The sequence below is a fragment of the Callithrix jacchus genome, chromosome X (assembly GCF_049354715.1).
Source record: "Callithrix jacchus isolate 240 chromosome X, calJac240_pri, whole genome shotgun sequence".
NCBI lineage: Eukaryota > Metazoa > Chordata > Mammalia > Primates > Cebidae > Callithrix > Callithrix jacchus.
In genome coordinates this window covers 133,091,267-133,106,729 of record NC_133524.1, presented here as the reverse complement: position 1 = coordinate 133,106,729, position 15,463 = coordinate 133,091,267, and the positions used below count along the sequence as shown (strand labels likewise).

At 41.0% G+C, this 15,463-nt stretch overlaps 1 protein-coding gene across 4 annotated transcripts in view; it reads right to left on the bottom strand.

The window, feature by feature from the left end:
* Positions 1-13,437, bottom strand: part of ADGRG4 (adhesion G protein-coupled receptor G4) — a 114,714-nt gene extending 101,277 nt beyond the window's left edge. For all 4 annotated transcript variants that reach the window (XR_008478841.2, XR_008478842.2, XM_035288871.3 and 1 more), the window contains exons 1-2: positions 13,258-13,437; positions 10,619-10,697 (exon numbers count right to left, since the gene is read on the bottom strand). Coding sequence is in view for 2 of the 4 variants with exons in the window: in XM_035288871.3 (XP_035144762.3) it covers positions 10,619-10,688 (70 nt within the window). In the remaining 2 variants the exon portion in view is untranslated. The remainder of the gene's footprint in view (positions 1-10,618; positions 10,698-13,257) is intronic.
* Between the last annotated feature and the right edge of the window lie 2,026 nt (positions 13,438-15,463).

The window sequence follows — 15,463 nt, the reverse complement described above, 5'->3', positions numbered from 1 at the left end:
GCACGATATAAAAGTTAAATAAATAGCTCATATCACTTCTCTGTGCCTTGTTCTTCCATGGTAAGATGGAAATAAGAACTGCCTACTTTACAGGGCCATGATTAAAGATGATGCAATCATAACCAACATTTAGGTTATATGTGTGAGAATGTTTATAAACCGTGAAACCCCATGTAAATGTCAGTTGTGATGTTTGCCAAGGTCACTCTCAGAAGCCTCTTCCTTCCTCCATGATCTCTTTTGCACCCTCACACGTGCAAGACCATCAGAGTTGAGCCCTACTGCAGCCTCTGGGCCTCCAGCAGGGCTCTGAGGAGGCCAGACTGTGACAAGGCAGAGAGGGGCTTTGCCCTTCTGTTTGGCCAGGCAAGCAGCATTCTCTGCCGGGCCTCTCAAGGGCCTGCTTCAAAGGCCACTTGTGTCTTTGCATATGATTTCGGTATCCACTGCAGATGTCTGCTTAGATGCTGCCATCTGTTCCCTGGCAATCTTCAAGTCCAAATGGCATGATTGCTCCCCTGAAGCGTGTTCTCTCTTGATTTGGCTCCTCTGTGTCTCTTCGCCTCTATCCACTGTTTCCTTTTACTTTAAATGTCATTTATTGTCTTCCTTAACTTTTTTTAAGAGGTGTTTTCTTTTCCACTATAAAAGTGATACTGTACATGTTTTCTTAAAGAAAAAACTGAAAACTATTAGAAAGTAAAAAGATGAAAACAAAGCCAGCCAGAGAGTCCCACCACCCAGAGATAATCACCATTAACATTTTGATATATTTCCTCAGTTTTTCTTCTGTACACAGGCTTTGCTTATTTTTGTGAGGCTGAGATCATATTATAAGGAAAACTGGGTACCCTGCTTTTCTCACTTAACATCATAGCATAACTGTTTTCCGTGTTAGGGAAAACTCATCATAAATCTCACTTAAATGACTGTTACTGCCCTAGGAGTGCCAAGCACCATTTTATTTGTACTGGGAACTTTCATGTAACATAAAATTTACCATTTTAACCATTTTAAAGTCTACAATTCGGTGGTATTTAGCATATTCATAATGTTGTGCAACTATAACCATTATCTAATTCCAGATCATTTTCATCATCCCAAAAGGAAACCCTGAACCCATTAAGCACTCACTCTCAATTTGCCCCTCCCCTGCAGGCCCTGGCAACCACTAATCTGCTTTTCGTCTCTGGATTTGCCTATTCTGGACATTTTATATAAAGGGAGTTAGACAATATGTGTCCTTTTGTGTCTGGCTTCTTTCATTTAGCATAATGTTTATCCATGCTGTACCATGTATCAGTACTTGGTCCTTTTCCATGGCTTAATAAGATTCCATTATATGGATATATCCCATTCTGTTTATTTATTTATTTATTTGAGACAGAATCTCGCTCTGTCGCCAGGCTGGAGTGCAGTGGTGAGATGTCAGCTCACTGCAACCTCTGCCTCCCGGGTTCAAGCAATTCTCCTGCCTTAGCCTTCCAAGTAGCTACAGGCATGTGCCACCATGCCACGAATAATTTTTGTATTTTTGGTAGAGATAGGGTTTCACCATATTGACCGGGCTAGTCTCAAACTCCTGACCTCGTGATCCGTCCACCTTGGCCTTTCAAAGTGCTGGGATTACAGGCATGAGCCACAGAGCCCCACCTACATTCTATTTATTGATTCACCTGTTAATGGACATTTGGATTGTTTCTACCTTTTGGCTATTATGAATAGTGCTGCTATGAACATGTATGTCATTCACTTTGTTTGAACACATGTTTTCATTCCTTTGGGGTATAAACGTAAGAGAAGAATCGCTAGGTCATATAGTAACTCTATGTTTTACTTATGAGTAACAGCCAAACTGTTTTCCACAGCAGCTGTACCACTTTATAGTCCTACCAGCAATGTATGAGGGCTCCAATTTATCCACATCTTAGCCAACACTTGCTGTTTTCCACTCATTATTATTATTGTCATCCTAAAGGTATGGAGTAGTGTCTCATTGTGGTTTCGATTTGTATTTCCCTAATGACTGATGACATACAGCATTTTAAAAAAATACGTTTGTTGCCATTTACATAGACTCTTTGGAGAAATATATATTCAAGTCTTTTGCCCATTTTTAGTTGGGTGGCTTGTCTTTTTGTCCTTGAGTTGCAAGCATTCTTTGTATTTTCTGGATACTAGAACTTTACCAGACATATGACCTGCAAATATTTTCTCCCATTCTGTATTGTCTTTTCACTTTCTTGATAGTGTCTTTTGATGTGTAAAATATTTTATTTTAATGAAATCCAATTTATCTAATTTTTCTCTTATTGTTCATGCTTTTGGTGTCATTTCTAAGAATCTATTGCCAAACCAAAGGTCATGAAGCTTCTCCCTTATGCTTTCCTCTATGAATGCTATAGTTTTAGTTCTTACATTTAAATCTTCCATCCATTTTGAGTTAATTTTCATGTACAGTGTGAAATGGGGAGGTCCAACTTCATTGGCACAGAGTAGGCCTTTTGTAGCTGTTTAATGAATAAATAGCTGTGTCCTGTATTAGGGCACAGAGTTGGAGGCTAATAGGTAGGCAGATGGAGTGCTGTCCCTCGTGAAAAGGTATCAGGGATAAAGCATCTGGCATAATAAGAAGTTCTGAAGTGTATACTGAACTTGTGCTCTGCCCTCTCTTTTAGTGAACTTTTAGCAAAAGATCAAGGGAGAATTCTCTCCCCCTGTCAGACCCCAAAAGTAATAAATACATTCATTTTAAAAGTCAGTGAGTAAGGCTGGGCATGGTGGCTCAAGCCTGTAATCCCAGGACTTTGGGAGGCCAAGGCGGATGGATCACCTGAGGTCAGGAGTTTGAGACCAGCCTGGCTAACATGGCGAAACCCCAACTCTACTAAAAATACAGAAATTAGCTGGGCATGGTGGTGGGCGTCTTAATCCCAGCTACTCGGGAGGCTGAGGCAGGAGAATCGATTGAACCGGGAGGCAGAGATTGCAGTGAGCCAAGACAGCACAATTGCACTCCAGCCTGGGCAACAAGAAAAAAACTTCATCTCAAAATAAAGAAATAAAATAAATAAAAAGTCAGTGAGTAAAAGGATTGAAACTCTAAGCGATAGACAATATGAATGGTTTTTTTCCAGCAAAATCCCTTTGTTTTCTGCTGATTACAGCATCAAGTAACATCAGACATACACAGGTTTTTCTACCCTTTCTTGGAAGGCAAAGTTTCTCCTTAAAATGTTCAAGTGTTTCAAAGCTTGGGGGACTGTGATTCCAGGTGCACTGTCCTGCACCACCTTCAGGGAAGAGGACAACTGAGGTTCTTCCATTGTCAGGCACTCTGGGCATGATCTGGTCACTGTTTCTGCCCCATGAGGTAACCTGCTTCCCTCTAACCCAATGAGCCTGCCAGAGCATCAGTGTCTGCATCATTAGTTTGCTAGGGCTGCCATAACAACATACCACTTACTGGGTGGTTTAAACAACAGACATGTATCATCCCACAGTTTTGGAGACTAGTAGTCCAAGGTCAAGGTGTCAGCAGAGTTGTTTCCTTCTGAGAGCTGTGAAAGAGAATCTGTTCTATGCCTCTTTCCTAGTTTCTGGTGGTTTGCTGGCAATATTTGGTGTTCTTTGGCATGTAAGCACATGACTCCAATATCTGCCTTCATCTTTACATGGTGATCTCCCTGTGTGCATGTCTGTGTCCACACTTTTTATTCTTATAAAGATAGTAGTCATATTGGAATAAGTGTTTACTGCAGTGTGACTTTATCTTAACTAATTACATTTTCAATGATCCTATTTCCAAAGAAGATCACATTCTAAGGTACTGAGGGTTAGGACTTCAGCATATGAATGCTGGGAAGATACAACTTGACTCAACACTGTGTAAGGTTCAGAATCCAGCTAACCACCTGGTAATACCCATCAGAGCAAGGTGAAAAGGCAGAGCAGATTTGAGGAAAAGGGCCCACTAGAGGCACCAATTGTATTTATACTTTGAAGAATCTGGCCACTCTGAGAGTGACCATGACTGCCTCATCTGGGAAATGGCACTCATAAAAGGGCAGGTGAGCAGATATTCCCCTGAGCAGGGAGTCTTCTGGGTCTTAGAATCACAATTCTTGCAAATCAATGTTCTGGAGCACTGAAAACCTTTGTAGACCAGGCTCTGGTCTAGCAGCCCCATGGCTGTCTGAGTAGATATAATCGATAGGCACCTGATACTGGGGAGCTCTATTACCCACACCACCATGGCCATAGTGTGAACACCACAAAGAATCAGAGTTACTATCTGCCACTCACTGCCCACACTTTCCACTGGTCTTGTAACCAGGCTAATCCTTAGATAAACAAGGCCTAACAGATATAGAAGCATCCAACCCTGAGCCTCATTTGTGTCACCAATCACCAGGCACAGAGTTGTTCAACACATCCCTTCCTATAGCACCCAGGCTGCTGACTCCATATGTGGCCTGCCAAGAGTTCTTGGAATAGGAAGCAGAGGAATTATCCTCACATAAGTCATATGATTGTTCCTTCAAATCTTGGATTCAAGGCCCATGTCTCACCCCAAAAAATAGATGTCCTTACTCACAAAGTCAGAAGCTCCCTGAAAAATTTATTTACTCAAGAGCAACAGTCACTGAGCATTGACTATGTGTCAGTGTTAGAGTGCAGTAATAGAGTGGACGTAACACACAAGGTTCCTGACCTCATCAGCTTACATTCCAGAGACAGACGCAGTCAATAAACAAGTAAAGGAAAAAACACAAATTACATATAGTGCTCTGAAGGAAACTGACAGGTTGAGTTAGATAATGGGAAAAGCAGAGATGAGGGGAAAAAAAATGTCCACATTATGTAGGATAGTTAAGAAAGGCCTCTCTGAGAAAGAGTCATTTTAGCTTAGTCCCAAGGGATGCAAAAAGAGCCAGGATACAAACATGTGGAATAAGACTGACCCAGACATGGGTAACAGTATGTGCAAAGGCCTTTTGGTGAGACTGTGCTGGGCATGTTTATGGAATAGCAGGAAACCAGTGTGTCTGGAGCAGAGGGAGAAAGAGGAAGCATGGTAGTAAGTGAAGCCCAAGAGGCAGTGGGAGATCACATCGTGTAGTGCTTTTTAGGTTTCATTAAAGAGTTTGAATTAAATTTTAATTTTGAGAGAAACTTACTGGCAAGTTTTAAGTAAAAGAGTGGTATGATCTGACTTGATATATTAAAGGGTCACTCTGGCTGCTGTGAGGAGAATAGACTGTCGCAGAGCAACAGTGAAAGTAGGGAGACCATTAGGAGGCTACTGAAGTCATCTAAGAGAAAACATTGGTGGCTCAGCTCATGGCAGAGGCAGTTGAGATGATTATAAAAGAGAGAGAGAGAAGAAGAAAAAAGAAGAGAAAAGACAATGGTCAGATTTGGGTTGTATTTTTGAGGTGGCACAAACAAGACTTGATGGATTAGATGTGAAGGGTGACAGAAAGGAAAGATGACAGATGGACCCTATATTTGCATAATGGAGTGTGCAGAGGAGCCATTTCCAGAAGAGGAAGGACTGCTGATTATTACCTGGCAGTGAAATTACTAGTCCCTCTGCTTCCCTACCAAGATCTCTATGTTGTGACACTAATAGTTCCCATAAGCCCAATCTTGATAGACCAACTCAAAAGTACCTAGGTAACAAAAATCCAAGCTGAAGATCCTAGAAGCCCATCTACCTCTGGGAGATGAACAACATGGGGAAAACAGCATTTCAGACCTACTTTTCAGCCTGTGCAACTCCCTATCAATATTCTTCTGTCAATGAAGGAAATTTGTACAACTTGCTAGCCTGACATAGAGTATGATGGTCAGTCGCCTTCCTAAATGACATGCTCAAATTCAAACAGGCTATTATACGAGCCTTTCTCATCTGTCCTATGATGGACAAATGTGCTATGCCTGTGCCAACTCAAGGAAATATGTACCTGAAAAAAATTAAAAAGAAAGAATTTATGCTTCAGAGTCTAGAAGGCATAATTTCCCAGCTGAAAGGCTTTGAGTGTTGTCAGACAAAATGTCTGTTTTTACACATGAAAAGATGCTTATGTTAATAGTCATAGGGAAAAGCACATCAAAATCACAGTGGAGTATCAATTCATTTCCAATAGGATGGCTATGATCAAAAAGACAGACAATAACAAGTTTTGGTGAGGCTGTGGAGAAATCAGAACCTTCATACACTGCTAGTGGGGATATAAAATGATGCAACCTCTTTGGAAAATGGTCTGCCAGCTCCTCAAAATGTTAATCATAAAGTTACATATGACTCTGCAATTCCACTCGTAGGTATATTCACAAAAGAAATGAAAGTGTATGTCTACACAAAAACTTGCACACAGATGTTCATACAGCATTATTCATATAGGTGAAATGTAGAAACAAATCAAATGCCCATCAAATGGGGACTGAAAAAAATATGAGGCATATCCATACCATTGAATATTATTCAGCAATAAAAATAAATGAACTGCTCATGCATGCTGCACATGGATGAACCTTGGAAACATTGTGTAAAGTGGAAGAAGCCAGTCACAAAAGGCTGCATATTGTATGATTCCATTTATTTGAACTATCCAGAATAGGCAAATTCATAGAGCCAGAAAACAGGTCACTGATTACCAAGGCCTGGAGTACTGAGGGAGGAATGGAGAGTATTGGATTTCTTTTGGGGTTTATGAAAATGTTCTAGAATTAGATAGTAGTGATGGTTGCACAACTCTGTAAATATACTGAAAACCATTGAATTGTATACTTTAAAGGGGTTCATTGTATGGTCTGTAAATTATATTTCAATAAAGCTGTTATTTTATTTTATTACACAGGGTTTCACTCCCATTGCCCAGGCTGGAGTGCAATGATGAGATCTTGACTCACTGCAACCTCCACCTCCTGGGTTCAAGTGATTCTCACGCCACAGCCTCCCGAGTACCTGGGATTACAGGTGCATGCCACCATGCCCAGCTCATTTTTGTATTTTTAGTAGAGGCAGGGTTTTGCCATGCTTCCAAGGCTGTCTTAAAGTCCTGATCTCAAATGATCCACCTGCCTCAGCCTCCCAAAGTGCTGGGATTACAGACATGAGCCACCAGACCCAGCCCCATAAACTGGTTTAAAGCAAATGTCTTTTCTCAAAGGACCAGTCTCTACAACCTTCTAGAACAGTGCTATCTAATAAAACTTTCTGTGATAATGGAAATGTTCTGCATTTTGCACTGCCGAATATGGTAGCAACCAGCCACCTGTAGCTATCGAGCACTTAAAACATGGCTTGTGTTACTGAGAACTGAATTTTTAATTTAATTTAATTTAAATTGATTAAAACTTAGCCACATGTTGCAAGTAATTATCATATTCGACAGCTCAACTCTTGAATTTATACAGAAATTTAGTTTCTACTCAAAGTTTATCCTCCACTTCTCCTTTCTCATGGAATTAGTTTCTCAAGAAAAGATAGACCAGGCAGGCTTGCACATGTCTATAATCCCAGCACTTTGGGAGGCTGAGGTGGGAGGATCACTTGAGCCTAGCAGTTCAAGACCAGCCCAGGCAACATAGCGAGACCCTGCCTCTATGTAAAATTTAAAAAATAAAAATTTTCAAGGAAATAAAAGATAGGGCTTTTCCTGAACCGTGGCTATACAAATATATTTTACCTCTACACTCCTACTGTGTCCTGACTGCCCTGACCTAGTTTGTCTCTATAGCATAAGGACTGATTTTCTCACATGGCTCTTCTAACATGGCTTTTTTGGGGCTCTCCTGTGTCAAAGGGATTCCTAGTCAGGTTGTCTCTGAATATGTGAGAACTTCTCAAGAAAGTTGATTCCAGTGCAGATTGACTAATTGACTATCCAATATAGGAGCAAAAGGTACTGACTGTAGAAGCTAGTTGCCTCAAAATGCCAGCCTCACACCTCAAGAATGTCACAACCCCAGCCTCCCACCTCAAGAATGCTCCAGAACACGTTACACTCTTTCAGACAGCAAAGCCTGTCATACACCATTTGGGGTGTGTGTGTGTGTGTGTGTGTGTGTGCACATGTTATGAGCAAGACCTTGGGACAACTACTCCAGCCCTATGTCTTCAACCCAAACCTACCCATATCCATTACACAGCCAATATCCAGCATCAGTAAGAGGAAAATCGTGTTATGGACTGAATGTTTGTTTCCTGCTCCCCTAAAATCCTATGCTGAAGCCCCAGCCTCTAATGTGTTAGTATCAGGAGGTGTGGCCTTTGAAAGGTAATTAGATTTACAGGAGGGCAGGAAGGTGGAGCTCTTATGATGGGATTAGCGCCCTTACAGAAGAGGAAGAAAACAGAGCTCTCTCTCTCTATCAGCCTTATGCGGACACAGAGAGAAGGCAGCTGTCTGCAAGCCAGAAAGAGGGCCCTCACCGGGAATTAACTCATCTGGCACCTTGATCTTGAACTCTCAGCCCCTAGAACCATGAGAAATAAAGGCCTGTTGTTTAAACCATCCAATCTGTGGTATTTTGTTTGCTATGGCAGCCTGAGCAGACTAAGACAGAGCACTAGGAAACCAAGTCCCACTTACAGCCTAAGTCCTAGGACCTCTTCTTTCATGTATGCCTTATTTTTTACCTCCTGCTCTGTTCTACAACTATTCAGCTCTTGACCTCAGTCTTCGTCTCTTCTTTCTGGTTCTGCTCACACCCCGTAGACTTTATTACAGATTTGTTTCTCCTCCTCAACCCTTGATATTCTTCTGTGGAGACAGTTTGCTCCACACTCTGGCTCCTCCCAGTGAGAGCATCTCTGAGTCAACCTCTGCTTAATCTGGCCTTAATCTCTCCCCCATAATGACCATCACAGTTGGGAGGCTGGTGATTCATCTGGAGCCTGAAGGGAACTGAACCTTAGTTATGCTGTTGTTTCCAATGACAGGGTCTTTTTTTTCCCCAAGAAGGAAGTTATTAACTTCTCAGGAATCAAAGAACAATTATAATTAAATATTTGATAACCTGAAAATAAAACTTATTTTGACTCTTGAATTTGAGGCTTAGTCTGGAAAACCTTGTGATTACTTTAAAGTGATCTCTGCAGGTTGAGGACCTGCACACATCTAACATAATTTTCACTGACCAATACAAAAATTAGCCAGGTGTGGTGGCAGGCACCTGTAATCCTAGTTATTCAGGAAGCTGAGGCAGGAGAATTGCTTGAATCTGGGAGGCAGAGGTTGCAGTGAGCCAAGATCATGCCACTGCACTTCAGCCTGGGCAACAGAGCGAGATTCTGTCTCAAAATACTACTACTACTACTACTAATAATAATAATAATTTTCACTGACCAGTGATGTTCCTCACAAACCCATGAAAACTTTTCAGTACCACATACTCTTCACTTTTTATTCCATGACTATTCCTATATTATTCTATTCTAGATTGCTCTATTCCATGCCCCATAGCCCTTTACAAAAACCCGAAAGCATTCGTGTCATATACCCCACCACCATACAGGTGTTGAGAGTTTTTATCATTTCAAAGTGCATGAATTCATTGAAGCAGCACATATGAACCAAGTGCCTAAACTGTGTGTCAAAGCCTGTGTTGAATGCATTGGATAAAGAAGTGAGGAAAATACAGTTTCTTGCCCTTGAGAAAACAGGCAGAGGGAAGATAAATCAACTCTTTAGCAGGTAGGCCAAGCCAGGTGACAGAGTTGCCGCTGTATCCCGTAGGTCCCATTTCAATCTCTATTATAAAAAACATGATTTTCCATCAGGCTCTGCATGCAGCAAGAAGCCAGTGTTTGCTGTTAATGGTGATGATGATTTGGTATTTTTGCAGATTAGCTCTCATACCTGAGGACCCTTCAAATGAAAAACCAGGTCAATTTCATCAGTCATTGTCACTCACTGGCATTCATTACCTTTTAGGTAAACACTTATGTGCTAAATGATCAATGTTACCAACAGAATTTACTTAATGTGGACAAGATTGCAGTTTACCAGCACCTTCTCCTGAAGTCTCTAAATTATCAGCTACTTCAATGAACCATCTTATTTATCTATGCATTGCAAAACAGAGACAAATTCTCTTCATTCCTGTCATAGAGTCTAGGGAAGCTCTGGGTGCTTCCAGAGCACATGACCATTGTCATTACGAGTCTGTTACCAGCTGTCTGCACATCTCAATTTCCCCATTATTCTATGAGTCTTGCCATGTACCTATAATGGAAACAGAAAGATGATATCACAATGCTTCAGAGGGCTTTAAATAAAGCATTATGAAAGAGAGGAAGCAGCCCAAAAACATCAGGTGTGCATTAACCACCAATGGCATTTCAGAGTTGCTTTAAGAAACGTCAAAGGCATCAATCCAAACTACTGCCTGCTTGAGGCCAGTTCTCCATCAGTGGTACAGAATACTGAATGAATTGATTCATTTATTGAAGCTTCAGCTTCTTCTGTAGCCATATTGACCAAAAGGTGGCCATTGACAAGCAACCAAGCAAATCTTCACTGGTAGTATTTTTCAAATGGTTTATTTCTATAGCCTTCTATATACATGAGACATTGAAAGAGACAAAAAGAATACATTTTCTTACCTGAGAGAAAGATAAAACTCGACATGAGAATCACTCCATGAAGCCTCTGATATATGATGCGTTCTTTCATTGTCTAAATCTGTTTAAAAAGTCAAAAATATGCCCAGCTCAGATTCAGAAAAGACAATTTCTAAGTGTATGTGACCACACTTCTCCTTTGCATTCCACCTAACATTTTTTCTTATTGCTTAAAATCATGTCAGCCAGCCACATGACAGGCATTTAACTGAGTTATCCAGCCTGACTGAAACCTCACTGATGGATTTAGCTGTACACTAGCTCAATACATTTTCTTGAATTACTACTATGTGCCAGACACTGTGTTGCCCACTGGGACTACAGAGCTGAGAAGACAAGACACAGATATCTGCCATCATAGGACAGTTAGCCCTGTTGGGGGGACAGAAGTTAAATGCATGATTACAAAATGTGAGGCCAGGAGCAGTGGCTCATGCCTGTGATCTCAGTACTTTGGGAGGCTAAGGAGAGGGAGATCGCCTGAGGTCAGGGGTTTAAGATCAGCCTGGCCAACGTGGTGAAACCCCATCTCTACTAAAAATACACACACACACACAAAATAGCCTGGTGCGGTGGTGGGCACCTGTAATCCCAGCTACTCTGGCGGCTGAGGCAGGAGAATTGCTTGGCCCTGGGAGGTGGAGGTTGCAGTGAGTCGAGATGGCACCACAATACTCCAGCGTGGGCAACAAGCGCAAAATTCTGTCTCAAAAACAAACAAACAAAAATATGATACGTTCAACCCTAATGCACAGGCTTCGGTTCAATTACTTGTACTTGTAATGATCCCAAACTTCTTGAAGGAATGTTATTCAAGAAGACCTTGGTGACAAATCATTTGTATTTTTAAAACAGATCTGTTTAGAGAAATCTAATCACCATTTCATTACATTCACCCAGCTTCTCTCCTTAATTAATTGTAACTAAAGCTTCTTATGTGGAAAATGCACTGAAAACTCCCTCTTCTCCAAACAAAACTGCAAATCCTACTGAAACATTACAGGAACCTGGCAGTGGGGTGCTGATGAGCATTTCTGATTTTAAATAAAATATACTTCTGAATGATTTACTACTGATTTGAAAAATTTCCTTTCCTATAGGATAATGCAACATACTGTATTTCTTTTTATCTCCAAGTGGGATTTGGAGTGAATAGACCCACTTTACATTTAACGTAACAGAAGCCAATTAGGAAGTCAAATGAATCTCGGGCTTGCTATGAACATCACCCATTAATCAGGCTCTTCATATTTACCAAGTATTCTACTGCCATTATCATTAGAATAATAAGGGAATTTGTATGAGTTGGATGGATTTTCTAAACTATGAGCTTAGAAGTAAGGGGGTGTCTAAATCTTTTATGACTTGCAAAATGAAATGCAGCTTAAATTTATAGTGCTATAAGAGGACTAGGCTGAGAATCAGTAACTGGCTGTGAGGCCATACATATTTCTGTTCCTTAATTTCTCCGGGCCTCAGTTTCCTTATCTGTAAAAATGGAGATAATAATCTGCCTATTTCCCAGAGCTGCTCTCAAAGAGGATCAAATGAGATGATATTTCAAAGGCAATTTTCAAAGCATAAAGTGCTATAGAAATGGATATGATTGCTATCTATAAAATGGAATTTTCAGCAGCAAATAATCCAATTTATATTTTTCTTCCATTTCCTCTAAACTTTTATAACAACTTCAAGGTATGTTTCAGAAACTTACCTAGTGCCCCAAATACAAATCATGGGACATTTACACAACAGAATACTATGCAACCATTAAAAGGAATAAGGGCTGGCATGGTGGCTTACACCTGTAATCACAGCACTTTCAGAGGTTGAGGCGGGCAGGTCACTTGAGGCTAGGAGTTCGAGAACAGCCTGGGCAACATGGTGAAACCTATCTCTACTAAAAATGCAAAAATTAGCTGGGCACGGTGGCACAGCTACTCGAGAGGCTGAGGTACAAGAATCACTTGAACCTGGGAGGCAAACGTTGCAGTGAGCTGTGTTCATGCCACCGCACTCCAGCCTGGGTGACAGAGTGAGACTCTGTTTCCAAAAAAAAAAAAAAAAAAAAAAAACAGGAATAAGTTAAGGCTATATGTAAGGCATGAGAAGGTGGGTTGAGGAAAGGGAGTGGGGCTTGAGGACTTTTTCATACCATTCTGTACTGTTTGATTCTTTTACAAAGATCATAAGTTAGTAACATAATTTTAAAAATTAAAGGAAAGGAGAAAGGGAGAGAGGAAGGCAAGAAAGACAGGAAGGAAGGGGAGGAAAGAGGAAGGAAGAACGGGAATTAAATGTTTCCTTTTTACTTATGATTCTGAACTGTTTGCTTTTACAATAAGCATACATTACTTTCACAATTTTGAAGAAAACGTAAAACGAAGGAATGAGGCAAAGTAAAGAAAGAGGAAAAGAGAAAAAAATGGTGAGGATTAAAGACTTGAGTTTTATACCCCACAGAATTACAAGCAATTTGGTTATTTTATGATGAGTATTTGTTACTTTTGTGATTCAGAAAAAAATTAAAGGAAGGAAGTGGAGCGAGAGAGGGAAAGAGGGAAAGAAGGAAGGAAAGGAAAGAGGGAGGGAAGGAGAGAGGGAGGAAGTGAGACACTTACCTGAACACTGGACTCTTTTAACTTCCCACCCTGAAATGACCAGATCTGGCCTCTAAATTCCTATGTTTGATGTGAAATGAAAGGAGCACAAAACAGGAGACTCATTTTCTGCTGGCCATGCCTCAGTCACCTCCTTTTCTGCATCAAACCAGCCTCTCTGCTCTTAGCTTTATGGGGCTTATTGATCCCGGTAGATCCTCTTTTTGTGGCTTGTATCACGTCATGGGCTGCTCTTCTGAGCATAAAATCAGCATGGGCAAAGTTCTCAGATTATTACAACCCTGCAATAACCCATTAATTTGAGGGCTGTCTCCCAGTTTTCACTAAGGATTATCTTCAGCTCCTAGTTGATTATTGCTTTAATTAAATTGGATATATTAAATGGATACTAGCTTACCTGACTAAGGCTCATTTCACTTCATTGAGAAAGTGGGGAGGAGGAGGGGTGGTGTTCAGAACTATGAGCAGAAAGCAAAGGCCAAAGAGGCATGAACATGTTCACATCTCACTCCATCAGTAAGGTGAAGCCAGCTATTTACCGTCACTGGATATTTCTTTTTCAAGTCGCCTCAAAAGTAAATAGATTTACTGAAGTGGCTTTGTGTTCATCTCAAGAAGGAGATGTTGTTTTTGTCCCAGAAGGTGTCATTACAGCCCCTTAGGGGTGACGAAAGTATCACCAAATCCCATGGAGGATTCAGTGATGATCCCTGTCAGCCTCTGCACTTCATAGGTGAAGCCCCTGAGATCCCAAGGGTAGAATGACTCGTCCAAAATCACAGAGCTTGTGAAATAGAAAGCAGGAGCTAGAACCAAGGTGTCCTGACTACCAGATTAGTGCATTTTCCTCTTCATCTCATACCTTCAATAGAAAATTCAGTCTCATAGGAGGCTGAATCAACCCAGCTTAAGGCCAGGATTCTCCACATGGGAACAGAGAAGGAAGAGGTGTATTGGAATCATCCATGATTCACCACAAAACCCACTAACTGTGATCAGGGTAGTGAATAAGAACCTAGACTTTGCAGAAAGACAGGCTTGAGTTTGAGTCTCACCTGTGTGTCTTGTGGCCAGTCTCTTAACATCTCTGGAGCCCTTAGTGTCCTCATTTGTAAAACACTGATCATGGAACTCACCTCATAATACTGTGAAATTAAACAACACAACCTATATAAAGTGTTTGGCCCAGAGCTCAGCACCAGGTTCCAGCACCACTGCTCCTGTGTAGGACTCCACTGCTTCTCCTTTCCAGTATGCACAAGGCTTAGGTTTTGTGACCTGTCCCTGACGTGGGGCCACACAGCCTACAAGATGATGTGGAGCCGTTACTGAGAAACATCTTGACACTTCCCTGGCATGGTTTGTATTTCATACCATGCCTGCTCATTGATCTGTCTCCCGCACAACACTAAGCTCTGATAGGGCAGGAACTCCATGTTCTTCAGTGGTTCACATGCTGCCTGGCACATAGAAGGCGCTCAATCAATACTTCATAAACAATGCCTTTCTCCCTTATTAGAGTGTAAGCTTCCTGAGGACAGAGAAAAATATCTCTGTTTCTTCTGTGCCCTTCACCAGGAGTTAGCACAGTGTCTAATACATAGTAGGTATTTAATTAATGTTTGCTGAAATGAAGAAAAGAATTTAGAGAAAAATTATTCATATATACTTGGATATGTCATCAAATTTCTGTAGAAAAGAACCCTGGTAAGAAGAGTTGCTTCTAGAGAGGGAAACTGGGGGATTTGGGGTGGAAGGGAACCTCAGTGTTCACTGAACGTGCTTTTGTACTATAAGAATTGTAATCTGTGTGTGTGTGTGTGTGTGTGTGTGTGTGTTTTTCAAAGAAAAACATTGTATATTTTGTTAAAAATCCAACACAGCACAAACGAAAGAATTAACTAGAAAATTAAATTTGTACAAAAAAAGGGAAGAGGTTTGAACTCTTTTGTTAGGAAAACATTTGCCACCTGGGAGGGCTTCAGTGGGTATCTTCCATTCCCTGGAAGGTTGTAAGGAGAATGTTGACCATCTGCTCTCCGTATCTACAGAGAAGTAGCAAATTGACTGAAATTGCAGTGGGAGATGTGAGTCAGAAATAAATAAGTCATTATTGACAATAGGAATTGATAAGCAGCAGAAAAGGCTATCACAGGATATTATGAGCCATCCATGCCTGAAAACTGAAAGACCTAGATAGCCATAT